At 38.7% G+C, this 11,797-nt stretch overlaps 5 protein-coding genes across 6 annotated transcripts in view; 3 read left to right on the forward strand and 2 right to left on the reverse strand.

Annotated features, from left to right (window-relative positions):
* Positions 113 to 2,275, forward strand: LOC104765812 (cinnamyl alcohol dehydrogenase 4-like). Its single transcript, XM_010489587.2, has 5 exons — positions 113 to 346; positions 480 to 593; positions 1,056 to 1,283; positions 1,391 to 1,830; positions 1,913 to 2,275. Exons 1-5 carry the CDS (start codon positions 258 to 260, stop codon positions 2,128 to 2,130), a joined length of 1,089 nt encoding a protein of 362 aa, XP_010487889.1. The 5' UTR covers positions 113 to 257; the 3' UTR covers positions 2,131 to 2,275.
* On the forward strand, positions 2,434 to 4,131 carry LOC104765813 (reticulon-like protein B11). The gene is made up of 5 exons (XM_010489588.2): positions 2,434 to 2,784; positions 3,116 to 3,296; positions 3,557 to 3,698; positions 3,807 to 3,876; positions 3,972 to 4,131. Exons 1-5 carry the CDS (start codon positions 2,739 to 2,741, stop codon positions 4,115 to 4,117), a joined length of 585 nt encoding a protein of 194 aa, XP_010487890.1. The 5' UTR covers positions 2,434 to 2,738; the 3' UTR covers positions 4,118 to 4,131.
* Positions 4,798 to 7,127, forward strand: LOC104765815 (D-3-phosphoglycerate dehydrogenase 3, chloroplastic). The gene is made up of 4 exons (XM_010489591.1): positions 4,798 to 5,449; positions 5,535 to 6,022; positions 6,108 to 6,203; positions 6,336 to 7,127. Exons 1-4 carry the CDS (start codon positions 4,945 to 4,947, stop codon positions 7,005 to 7,007), a joined length of 1,761 nt encoding a protein of 586 aa, XP_010487893.1. The 5' UTR covers positions 4,798 to 4,944; the 3' UTR covers positions 7,008 to 7,127.
* Positions 7,024 to 10,665, reverse strand: LOC109124598 (Na(+)/H(+) antiporter NhaD-like). Of its 2 annotated transcripts, none has more exons than XM_010489590.2 (10): positions 10,294 to 10,665; positions 9,908 to 10,084; positions 9,678 to 9,806; positions 9,411 to 9,587; positions 9,195 to 9,301; positions 8,864 to 8,984; positions 8,266 to 8,327; positions 7,847 to 8,149; positions 7,462 to 7,756; positions 7,024 to 7,355 (listed from the first exon to the last, which is right to left on the reverse strand). In XM_010489590.2, exons 1-10 carry the CDS (start codon positions 10,522 to 10,524, stop codon positions 7,236 to 7,238), a joined length of 1,722 nt encoding a protein of 573 aa, XP_010487892.1. In that variant the 5' UTR covers positions 10,525 to 10,665; the 3' UTR covers positions 7,024 to 7,235. The 2 variants fall into 2 exon arrangements, with proteins under 2 accessions (XP_010487892.1, XP_010487891.1); XM_010489589.2 differs by having other exon boundaries at positions 10,246 to 10,654.
* Positions 11,101 to 11,797, reverse strand: part of LOC104765816 (transcription factor bHLH113) — a 2,464-nt gene continuing 1,767 nt past the window's right edge. The window contains exons 4-5 of the mRNA XM_010489593.2: positions 11,622 to 11,726; positions 11,101 to 11,529 (exon numbers count right to left, since the gene is read on the reverse strand). Coding sequence (XP_010487895.1) covers positions 11,335 to 11,529; positions 11,622 to 11,726 — 300 coding nt within the window. The 3' untranslated portion in view covers positions 11,101 to 11,334. The remainder of the gene's footprint in view (positions 11,530 to 11,621; positions 11,727 to 11,797) is intronic.

Here is an 11,797-nt window from a genome sequence, read left to right on the forward strand (position 1 = left end):
AAAGATAAGAGGTTTGGTTGGTCGAGCTGCTTACTGATTAAAAAAGGCATGTCCACCAAAAACATTAAAACAATATCCCAAGTTTCCTCCTCTCTTTTGGTATTATAAAATATTTATTTCCTCATTTTCTCTGTATATAACATTTGTCAACAGACTGCCTTTAGAGTCATGTTTCCATAGACACACATAAGTCTCACAACATTACATTATAGAAACAAACAAAAAAAAGTCGGAGAAACTAAAGAAAACAAAAGAAAATGGGAAGTGAAGGAGGAGAAAAGAAGGCTTTAGGATGGGCTGCAAGAGATCCTTCTGGTGTTCTTGCTCCTTACTCCTACACTTTAAGGTATTTTTATTTTCTCTTCTCGTTTGTTATGTAATGTAACTTTTATGGTTTTGATTATATATATATGTCTCTCAAAGAGTTATCTGAACTTTTTTTTTTCTTTTTAAAAATCTTGGATTAATTTTGTTAATAGGAGCACAGGGGCAGACGATGTGTATATAAAGGTTATATGTTGTGGAATATGCCATACTGATATCCATCAGATTAAAAATGATCTTGGAATGTCTAATTATCCTATGGTTCCTGGGTAAATTTCTTCTTTAACTCCCTTTTTTTATTCTGATTTTTTTTTCTTCAATATAATCTTTCTTGGTGCCCATTTTCTTTCTATCTTTTTTTTTTTAAATAAGTCATTGATTGATTACAATTTTTAGATATCATTTATAAATAATATGATTTCAGATTTTTATAGGTTACTAAATCTTTTTAACTTGGAGTTAATTGTAGTTATATGTTATGCATGTTTTGAACGATTATTTGTGGCGTGTGACAGAGGATTTTTGGTCTAAAGTTGACTTGACATTATTGTTTGAAGATAATTGAATGTGCTATTGTCACACACTTACACATCTGACATTTGTTTTGTAAACCACATCTTTCACTCTTTTCCACTATTTAGACTTTTCAATTATTATGCAAACAAGGCAGTTGAATTCTACGAGCACGATCCAGTAAAAAAAAAACTAAAAGTGTAATTTTTTATTTGCAGGCACGAGGTGGTAGGTGAGGTGGTGGAAGTGGGATCAGATGTGATCAAGTTTACTGTAGGAGATGTTGTCGGTGTCGGTGTGATCGTCGGATGTTGCGGAAGCTGCAAGCCGTGCAGCTCAGACCTTGAGCAGTACTGTAACAAGAGAGTCTGGAGTTACAACGATGTCTACACCGACGGAAAACCAACTCAAGGTGGCTTCGCCGACACCATGATCGTCAATCAAAAGTAAGCGCACACACATACATACACACCTTTCTTGTTTCACAAGAAAACATAGAGCATTTGTTTCTTCTTTATTCACAAGTAACCTATTTTTTTGGTCAATTCAAAAGGTTTGTTGTGAAGATCCCCGAAGGAATGGCGGTGGAACAGGCTGCACCGCTGCTCTGTGCGGGAGTAACTGTCTACAGTCCGTTGAGCCATTTTGGTCTCATGGCAAGTGGGCTGAAAGGAGGGATACTAGGGTTAGGTGGAGTAGGGCACATGGGTGTGAAGATAGCAAAAGCAATGGGACATCACGTGACTGTGATAAGCTCATCAAACAAGAAAAAAGAAGAAGCAATGGAGCATCTAGGTGCTGACGACTACGTAGTAAGCTCTGATCCAGAAGAGATGCAAAGACTCGCAGATTCTCTTGACTACATCATCGACACCGTACCAGTGTTTCACCCTCTCGAGCCTTACTTAGCTTGTCTTAAACTCGACGGGAAACTGATTCTCATGGGTGTTATCAACACTCCTCTCCAGTTCTTGACTCCTCTCGTCATTCTTGGTCAGTCTATTTTCTTGAGTGCTTAAATCATGTTACAAGAAAATTAGATAGCTAAAATTGAAATGTTATTAATTTTGGACAGGGAGGAAAGTGATATCGGGGAGCTTCATAGGGAGCATCAAAGAAACAGAGGAAGTGTTGGCCTTCTGCAAAGAGAAAGGGCTAACGTCGACGATCGAAGTAGTGAAGATGGATGAGCTTAACACTGCGTTTGAGAGGCTTCACAAGAACGATGTTCGTTACAGATTCGTCGTTGATGTCGCAGGAAGTAACCTCGTGGAGGAGGCTGCAACAAACTAAAACGTACTAAATACATGTTATGGGCCTATTTATAGGTCCAACGAACGTTTGTTGGTGTCTTTTTTCTAAAAAAATGGTTCAGAAAACGAATGCTTATGTGATTTCAATTTCACTGTTCTGTTTACTTGCATACATTGGTTTGTCACATAAGAAAGAAAAAAAAAAAACAAAAATATGAGCATATAATTTTCTCCAACTCTTAATTTGTCCGATAATTCAAAGTTGTTAAACTATGACTCTCAGTTCAAATAATAAAATTAAAAATGAAATCTTTCGGTGTCTTCTTTATAACTTGCCAACCAACTTTGGGCTAAAAGTATTATAGAAGGCAAAAGCTTTAATAATTAAAAAGAAACAAAAAATTACTTTTTTAATTTTTGATACAACTAATTAAAATTTCTTAAAACTTTGTCGCCGAAGCGTAAAGGAAAAATCTTTAAATCTTTTTTTGATGTACGAAGAGAGGAGGCACGATTCATCATCCAAAGCAGTTGCGTTGTTCGGCGATCACCAAGCAAATCTTTCGACTCAAGACATCGATTCGTAAAATTTCATTTTGCCTTTACAATTTACAAACTTCTATGCGGAGGAACCCTAACTGATCCGCCATGGGAGATTCCGTTTCGGTTCATCAATCTCTTGGTGGTGGCTCAGGTGTGTATCTCTTTCTCATCTCCATTAATCTTAACCCAATTTGGTTTTCTTTACAATTGGCTATCGAAGTCGTGGCTCTTCGAGTTTCACTTTCGATTCAATCGATTTATTACGTTGGTTTGGGGTACTGCTGGATTGATCGATTACGTTTTAGGGTTTTGTTCGATTGTTATGTGCATTTGGGAAAGTTTTTTTTTTTTAATCAATTTGACGTTTTTTTTAAGGGACATTTAAGAATCTTTCGACTTGTGAACGCTTGTGTTCTTAAATGCAAAATTTGAATTTGAATCTTTTGGGTTTGTTTTGTTTTTGGTACTGGAAAAATTTGCAGTTGCTGATTTGCTGTTATGGAGAAACCGGACTGGTGCAGTGATTTTGTTATTTGCTTCTACTGGGTTTTGGTTCTTATTCGAGAGAGCTGGATACAATCTCTTGTCTTTCGTCTCCAATGTTCTGCTTCTTCTTGTTGCGATCCTCTTCTTGTGGGCTAAATCTGCTACAGTACTCAACCGGTAATCTCTGGTTTTTTTTCTGTTTTTTTTTTGCTGCGTTTTGTTATGAGAAAAGATGAAACCTTTATGCGGCATTGCTGGATTTTCTTGCTAGTATAGAGCGAGTGCATTAGCATAAATATCTACCTTCAATGTATTTTAAGTTACTGCTTCACCATTTGAAAGAGGAAGTTTTCATCGAATGAAACTGTGCTGTAAGAAATCTGAGTCATGTGTTTGTCTATTCACTTATTCTTATAAGTTAAAGTTTGATGTTTCAGACCCTTGCCTCCAGTTCCGAATATGGAAATCCCTGAGGAGTTTGCGATCAAGGCTGCTGATGATCTTCGGCTTTGGATCAATTATGTACTATCAATTGCAAGTGATATCACCATAGCTAGAAGTCCGATTCGTCTCCTTCAGGTTATACTCTAATTCATAACTTGTCAAAACCCTTTGTTGTATTGTATCCTTTTTAATCTGGATATATTTGCACGGTTAACATATCGTTGCTTTGTTGCTTTGAAACAGGTTTCATTTGTCTTGTTGGTTATCTCCTATGTTGGGACTTTAATCAACTCTCTCACTCTTGTCTACATTGGTGAGCCTTCTAACCTTTTCTTGTGGGTTATATTAGTCTATGATCTTGGTTGATACGAGTAATTAATACGTCTCTGTAATGAATGTGTCTTGCAGGAGTTCTGCTCAGCCTTTCTTTTCCTATAGTGTATGAGACATACCAAGACCACATTGATGATAAACTGAATTCGACTTCTAAATTCGTTCGAAGTGTCTCAAGAAAGTTTCCAATGCCCGTAAGCAAAGAGAAAAAACATCAGTAGGTACTAGAGTGTAAGTCTGAACAATTGAATCGTTTTGGTTCCAAGGTTTAAGAAAAAAGAGTTAGTTTTTCGACTGTGGTTTTACTCAACCGCTGCAGGTGAAAAAAAAAAACCATTTGTTCACAAGACTAATTACTGCAAGCCAGCTTTAAAAAAACACACATCAAGGAGCCGTCACTGTAATGCTACAAGAGCAGCGGAGAAAAGTGAATCACACACAGTACAGATTTTAGTTCATTTCTTTCTGTTTCTCTTTATCTGATTTCTTCTTCTTTAGTCTGTGTTGGCTCTGTTCTAGATTCTTTAATTTTTGGGTTTCTTTTCTTTTTTTTTTTTTTGTTTTGGCCAAGACAATTTGGTGTTTTTTAGTTTTACACGAATGCTTTATGGCATTATTGTTGCAGTAGAATCGAAAAAAGATGAATCTAATACAGTTTGAAGGTTTTTTTTGGTCTATTCTAAAATTATTTTGATATGAATTTGGTTACAATTATAATGTGATTTACAGTTTTTAAAATCAATAAATTTGGTTCTTTGCACATAAAAATGACCAATAAATTTGGTTATAAAAATTATATATATTTTTTTATTTTGTAGTATGTAGGCAAAAACAAAACAAAAAAAATTATAAGATTTCTTCTATATAAAGTTTGAAAAATCAACCAAGCAGTGAGGATATGGGGGAATCCACAACAACACACTTAAACCCCACAAAAGCCAACCCCCTGAAGATGATGCCCATATCTCTCTCTCTCTCTCTCTACTCTGTTGCCCGACGATACATACACCTCTACTTACATTCCCCCCTATAGATTCCCGCCATCTCTATGGCGACGACGACACTTGTGAATCTATCATCGATCTTCTCCTCAAGGCTCGTCACTACTCCTTCCTTCAGTCAGAGGCGACGGATCATCCTCGTTACTACGTCTTGTACCGGAGGAGGAGGAGGAGGGAAGCCGACGATTCTCGTAACGGAGAAGCTCGGTCAAGCGGGGATTGATCTGCTTAAAAAGTACGCTAATGTGGATTGCTCTTATGATCTGAGTCTCGAGGAGATTTGCACGAAGATCTCTCTATGTGATGCGCTTATCGTGAGGAGTGGTACTAAAGTTGGGAGAGATGTGTTTGAGTCTTCTCGCGGGAGGCTTAAGGTTGTTGGACGCGCTGGAGTTGGGATTGATAATGTTGATTTGGCTGCTGCTACCGAGTATGGTTGTTTGGTTGTCAATGCTCCCACTGCTAACACCGTCGCTGCTGCTGAGCACGGTATTGCTCTTTTGACCGCCATGGCTAGGAATGTTGCTCAAGCTGATGCTTCTATCAAAGCTGGTCAGTTTCAATTCTGGAATTTTTTTCATGTTCTATTGAGTGATTGCGATTGTGAAATGTAGAGATGTGAGTGTTTTGTTTGCAGGCAAGTGGACGAGAAACAAGTATATAGGTGTTTCACTTGTTGGGAAGACTCTTGCTGTTCTTGGTTTTGGTAAAGTTGGATCAGAGGTTGCTAGACGAGCCAGGGGACTCGGGATGCATGTCATTACGCATGATCCTTACGCACCAGCGGATCGTGCACGTGCCATTGGTGTGGAGTTGGTTAGTTTTGAAGTAGCGATTTCAACTGCAGACTTTATCTCTTTGCATCTGCCTCTCACTGCTGCTACTTCGAAGCTGCTGAATGATGAGACGTTTGCGAGAATGAAGAAAGGAGTGCGTATTGTCAATGTTGCTCGTGGTGGAGTTATTGACGAGGAAGCTCTTTTGAGAGCGCTTGATTCCGGTATTGTTGCTCAGGCAGCTCTTGATGTTTTCACTGTGGAGCCACCTGTTGAAGGCAACAAGTTGGTGTTACATGAGAGTGTTACTGCCACGCCTCATCTTGGTGCCAGTACCATGGAGGCTCAGGTATTACATACTCTATATATACGTTTTACCTTTAACTGCATTTTGTTGCTCAGGCAGCTCTCCTGAAACTTTACCTGACGCCTAGGAAGGAGTGGCTATCGAAGTCGCAGAAGCTGTTATTGGGGCTTTGAGAGGAGAACTTGCTGCTACCGCCGTCAATGCACCAATGGTTCCACTAGAGGTAATTTCAAACTTTAACCAGAGTCCTTAATTGAGGATCAAATCTCATTATTCTAGTTCTTGGCGATATTTCATGATTATGTTTTGTCCTGCATATTCTCTGATATTGTTCAGTGGCTATATCTGTTTTCAGGTATTGAGGGAGCTGAAACCGTACGTTGTGCTCGCTGAGAAGCTTGGGAGGCTAGCTGTACAATTGGTAACTGGTGGAAGCGGTGTGAATGCTGTGAAAGTGACTTATGCTTCTTCAAGAGATCCTGATGATCTCGACACTAGACTTCTCCGTGCCATGGTCATTAAGGGACTCATTGAACCCATTTCCAGCGTATTCATAAACCTGGTTAACTCCGATTATGTTGCTAAACAACGAGGAGTCAAAATCTCAGAAGAACGTATGGTTCTTGACGGCTCACCAGAGAATCCAATTGAATACATAACTGTTCGGATCGCAAACGTCGAATCAAGATTCGCCAGTGCGTTATCAGAGTCTGGTGAGATCAAAGTAGAAGGCAGAGTGAAACAAGGGGTTCCAAGTCTAACTAAAGTGGGGTTATTTGGTGTGGATGTGAGTTTAGAAGGAAGTGTGATTCTGTGCAGACAAGTTGATCAGCCTGGGATGATTGGTAGAGTTGCTAGCATCTTAGGAGATGAAAATGTGAATGTGAGCTTCATGAGTGTTGGTCGAATTGCTCCAGGGAAGCAAGCGGTGATGGCAATAGGAGTAGATGAACAACCAAGCAAAGAAACTTTGAAGAAAATCGGAGACATTTCTGCCATTGAAGAGTTTGTTTTTCTAAAACTATAGGCTAATACTTTACATGGATGCACATAAAACCCCAAAAAGGGTAATAATCAAATTGGATGATTCATTCTGTATAATGATTATACAATCGAGTGTATATGAAACAAGTTACACAGTTGATTATTTTCCAAAGAGCATGTCGACAAAATGATATGTTACTATTGCAGCCAGCCAGAGATTTTGCCTTTGTTCTTGTTTTCTCAAGAGAAGTAACACAGAGATTGATGCAGCTTATGAACCAGGGAGAAATGGGATCTGAGCCACCGTTGTTGGGATCGACAAATGAAGATTATGAACTGCAAGGTAAGCCGCAATACCAGCAGCATAACCAGCAAAAGCAAAACCACTAACCTGCATGGAGGAAACAAAAACTTAAGTTTCTTGCTCATAGCCTCAAAAGTATTGAGTTTCAGTTTGTGTAGTTAAACCTTAGAAAAGCCAGAAGAATGTATCTTACCTTTCGGAAGTACCAAAAGAAATCAACTTTCTCCATCCCCATGAAGGCTACACCAGCAGCAGAACCGATGACAAGCATGGAACCACCAGTGCCGGCGCAGAATGCAATGAGCTGCCAAAATTCAGAATCTTGAGGGAATGATGTGAGATCATACATCCCCATTGTCGCTGCAACCAATGGAACATTGTCTATGATTGCTGATACAACACCAATAGCACTTGCGATTAGCTCAACATTGGGTATATTAGCATCAAGGTAGTTTGCAATCTCTCGGAGGATCCCAGCTGCCTCAAGGCTGAAGAATGAGTAAGAACATCACAAAATATTTTGAATTAATGAGAGTAATGGAACATTAGAATTTGGAGATGATCAGTTCATTTAATACCTGCTAACAGATAAAAGAATCCCCAGGAAAAACAGAGCGCCTTGTGTGTCAATTCGAGATAAGGCCTGAGGTACTTTGAGCTTTTGTCTTTCTGATTCACCGTAATGAATGGCATCCGTCAAAATCCAAAGAACTCCAAGACCCAACAAGATACCCATGTAAGGAGGCAATCCAGTAAGAGCTTTAAAGACTGGAACAAATACCAACGCTCCAAGGCCAACTCCAAAAACTAGCTTTCCTCTTGGAGCCATCTTTTCAGAAGCCATTACATCTTTAGAATCCTGTTCCTTTCCATTTACCTCACTGAGGAAGAAAAAGAAACTTGCATAAATCAGTCTCTGCAGTGCAAACATTAACGTGACAATCGAAGCCCAACATAGTCTCCCGTTCTGTTTGAGAATGCAAGAAGAACTTATAACCTGGTTAAGGACAAGAGGGCTAGTGGAACAGCAAGAGACACGGCAGAAGGTATAAAAAGGTCCTGAAAGTAAAGTATGTTAACCTCCATCAGAGATATCAAAATTAGTGACCAAATAGGTGAATGCTTTAACACTTTTGTCTATACAGTTCAAACTCCAAGTAGCATGTTGGAGTAACAAAACCAGCTGTTGTACTATGATGACAATAAGAAGCTCCAACAAAGGCTTTAACCACTGGGGCCTATGCCAAACTTTACTTTCTTATTCTTTCCGAGACAAATACAGATTCCATGAAGTTCCTATATCCAAAATCCGAAACACCAGAGAAAGGACCATTTTCAGGGTCTACCTCTTAGCTTTGGTATACAGAGTTAACCTAAGACCAGCCCCAAAAACGTAACAGCAGGGACCTTAGTTATAAGCTGTAACCTCCGCCACTTTCAGAATCAAGCTCCTTACTAAACAACCAAACCTAAACTCATTGAACTATACAGTCCTACTTCTAAACATCCGATGTTCCTTACTGTAACTTGCACTTAAGAAAGAATATGAGGTATTGTGATAACATTAACTGACTATCTGAGAAGAGAAGGAGTACCAGCATAGTCGGTAAGGTGGATATCTGACCATGAATCCATAACATAGTTGTAGTAACATCACCAATTGGAGTCCATGCTCCTCCTGCATTTGCTGCTATTACCACAACAGCTCCTAGAAGTCTGCCATTGGTTTACTGAGCGTGTCAACTAACATTTTTCGATAATAATACTCAACACAAAACAGAGTTTACAGTAACCTACATCATGGCATGGCCAATATGAATCCCTGAGAATCTTAAAGTCTATATCTAAGGAGTAAATATGTTTCTCATTGTGAACAAATTAACAGATAAACTAACTTATAGGAGCACTAAGAAAAGGTTTCCATACTTGCGGTATTCTGATTGAGGAACCAGTTTCCTCAATAAAGAAACCATGACAATGGTAGAGGTCAAATTGTCTAGAATCGAACTGAGGAAAAATGTCACGAAGCCGACCTGCAACACCATGTCAACTCTAAGAGTAAAGAGAATGTCCAGAGTAATAAAACGAAGAAGAGGAGACTGAAGCGAATAATTTCCAAAAGAGAGAGAGAGAGATACATACCACCCATAAAAGTGTCTTTGGCTTCCGAGTGGTGATATTGTCTGTAACCAACTTAAAACCTTGGTGAGCATCAACTATCTCCACAATGGTCATTGCGCCAAGCAAGAAAAATACAATTTCACTAACTTCAGCTGTTGCATGTTGAAGATCTAAAACAGCTATCTCAGTTGAAGGAGCCTATCACAAGAAAAATTCAAAATACGCTAATAAAATAAATAAATCATATATACATCAAGGATTAGATAGAGAAATTGATGTGATTCTCACCCCAATGCTCCGCACAACCCACAAACTCACAGCCATCAACAGTCCTATTCCACTTTTATTAAAAGCTAAAGACTCTTCGAAGATGATTCCAGCGTATCCTATTACGAACAACAATGCCATAGCAATATCCTGTATCATGACATTGTCCAGAGATAAAACAACTATAACCATTATATCTGCATTTTGAGTTTGGAACCAACAGAACATTAAAAAAAAACAAAGAATCAAACCTGATTAGCAGCAACCCAGGAATGATTAATGGCAGCTGTTCCTGTAAGAGCTGCTGCAAGAACAGCAAGGGCTTTGATTATATCTGTCTTTGGTTGGTAATTAGCCTCAAAGTAACTTGAACTAGGTTCATCAACCGAGCATATAGGATCACATGTTCCTGATGAGTCCATCAAATCCTGTGGATCATATAACAAAGATACAAAACTTTCATTAACTGTAGCAATGACCATCGATTACTTAACCCGTTTTAGTGCTATTCCGTTCACCACTATATGAAATTAAAACTTATCCAATTTCGAAATCTATAAATAAATGAATCAAAAGAGGAGATGGGTACTTGGCAAAATTGAATTTTTGTAAAAGAGAGCATCGTGGGAACTCGAACCTCATCGTCATCGATTGGTTCATCGAGAGAAGAAGGAGAAGAGCTCTTTATCTTATCCTCGGCTTTAGCGAGAACGCTATGTCTGGAAAGCCCCGAGCCTGATATTTTCGAGAAGGAGACATTTTGTGGCAATCGGGTCGAGAGAGAGATAGGAGATGAAGTCGAGAGGGCGTGTCTCTTCGTCATCTGATGCGGCGGCGCGAAGTGAGAGCCGATAGGAAACACCGCCATTGACGAACACCAGAGAGGGAGAAAGAGAGAGCAAACGAGAGAATAAAGAAGTGACGACTGAAGACTGAAGACTGAAGATGTGAAGAGGAAGAGAGAAAGTGATAAAATTATCTCTTGCCGTCCGGCGAAGTAATGACACTATCGGAGACACAAATTGAAAAAATTTGTGATTTTGCAATTATATCCTCAAATTTTGTTTGTTTTTGCAATCTAATCCTGTAAATAAGTAAATTAACTTGTAACACATTCAGTTTTAAAATAAAAACGTTATAAACTATTAGTAGCATGCAATATGTGAATCTCGTTGGCATATCGACAAGACTATCACAAACAATACTATAAATAGTAATCAATCTATTTCATATTTTTTGTTTGAAGTTGGGACGTAACGTAAAATAATTGGGAATAAAATCATTGTTAGTGCGTTTAAGTTGGTTTAGTAAGATAAACAAACGTTTTGCACGTCTAACAATTGTGAGAGATGTGGTTTGGTGGCATCGCTACAATTTAGGTGAGTGAGTAAACAAAGCGTAGCCTTTCAGTTCCACCACTGCTCGACGTGACTGAGACGACATCGACGAAAAATTGAGACAAACTTGGACCAATCTAAATCTCATTTCTCATTCTACAAACACAAAAGATTTTTCAACCTTTTTATGCCCCACCCATATAACCCCAAAAAAAAAAACAAGAATGGGTGAAAACTTCGTAAAGCACTTTTTACTAAATAAGTTACTTCTTCAGCCAAAAAAAACAAACATAAAAGGCTACTAATATATATATATAATAATCAGCCTATGACAGTAGTCTTTAAAATCCTTGATGATGCAGTGTCGACGGTGACGTAGTAGTAGTGTGACCCATCGTAGCAGGTGACCAGAAATCAGCGCCGTTGGAATTTTCCACGTGTACGGTGGATGAGACAGGTACTAGGCACAATCCTCTGCTTCTCAAGTCTTTCGCTTTCATCGCCGCCATAACATCTCCGGTGACAACTCCACCGTCCTGACATCACCGACATGTCAGTATTTCTCATTAGGGAACGGAAAATAAAAATAATAATAACAATTAGAGAGAGAGAGAGAGATAAGACTTACTGCAAGAGTGTGGTTGATAAGATAAGGAGAGCAAAGGACTTGAATCTGATCTTGTAAGAATTTGATGTAACCCATCGCTTCATGCAACACAGAAGCTGCATCTGTCTGTCAATAGTAGTTTTTTTTTTAAAGACCAATTAATTCTTTATCAGACAGAAAAGTCAAAGTTAACTATT

Source organism: Camelina sativa, chromosome 19 (assembly GCF_000633955.1).
Source record: "Camelina sativa cultivar DH55 chromosome 19, Cs, whole genome shotgun sequence".
Classification (NCBI taxonomy): Eukaryota; Viridiplantae; Streptophyta; class Magnoliopsida; order Brassicales; family Brassicaceae; genus Camelina; species Camelina sativa.

Bases quoted from the DNA above. Each gene is read 5' to 3' on its own strand.
- LOC104765812 (XM_010489587.2), top strand. From the start codon at position 258: ATGGGAAGTGAAGGAGGAGAAAAGAAGGCTTTAGGATGGGCTGCAAGA. The intron at 347-479 runs GTATTTTTATTT...TTTTGTTAATAG, and splicing joins CCTTACTCCTACACTTTAAG to GAGCACAGGGGCAGACGATG. The intron at 1,284-1,390 runs GTAAGCGCACAC...TCAATTCAAAAG, and splicing joins ACCATGATCGTCAATCAAAA to GTTTGTTGTGAAGATCCCCG.
- LOC104765813 (XM_010489588.2), top strand. From the start codon at position 2,739: ATGGGAGATTCCGTTTCGGTTCATCAATCTCTTGGTGGTGGCTCAG. The intron at 3,297-3,556 runs GTAATCTCTGGT...TTGATGTTTCAG, and splicing joins TCTGCTACAGTACTCAACCG to ACCCTTGCCTCCAGTTCCGA. The intron at 3,877-3,971 runs GTGAGCCTTCTA...TGTGTCTTGCAG, and splicing joins TCTCACTCTTGTCTACATTG to GAGTTCTGCTCAGCCTTTCT.
- LOC104765815 (XM_010489591.1), top strand. From the start codon at position 4,945: ATGGCGACGACGACACTTGTGAATCTATCATCGATCTTCTCCTCAAGG. The intron at 6,023-6,107 runs GTATTACATACT...CCTGACGCCTAG, and splicing joins CCAGTACCATGGAGGCTCAG to GAAGGAGTGGCTATCGAAGT. The intron at 6,204-6,335 runs GTAATTTCAAAC...ATCTGTTTTCAG, and splicing joins CACCAATGGTTCCACTAGAG to GTATTGAGGGAGCTGAAACC.
- LOC109124598 (XM_010489589.2), bottom strand. From the start codon at position 10,524: ATGGCGGTGTTTCCTATCGGCTCTCACTTCGCGCCGCCGCATCAGATG. The intron at 8,985-9,194 runs GTATGGAAACCT...AACCAATGGCAG, and splicing joins CCTCAATCAGAATACCGCAA to ACTTCTAGGAGCTGTTGTGG. The intron at 7,757-7,846 runs GTATTAAATGAA...CTCATTCTTCAG, and splicing joins ATTCTTTTATCTGTTAGCAG to CCTTGAGGCAGCTGGGATCC.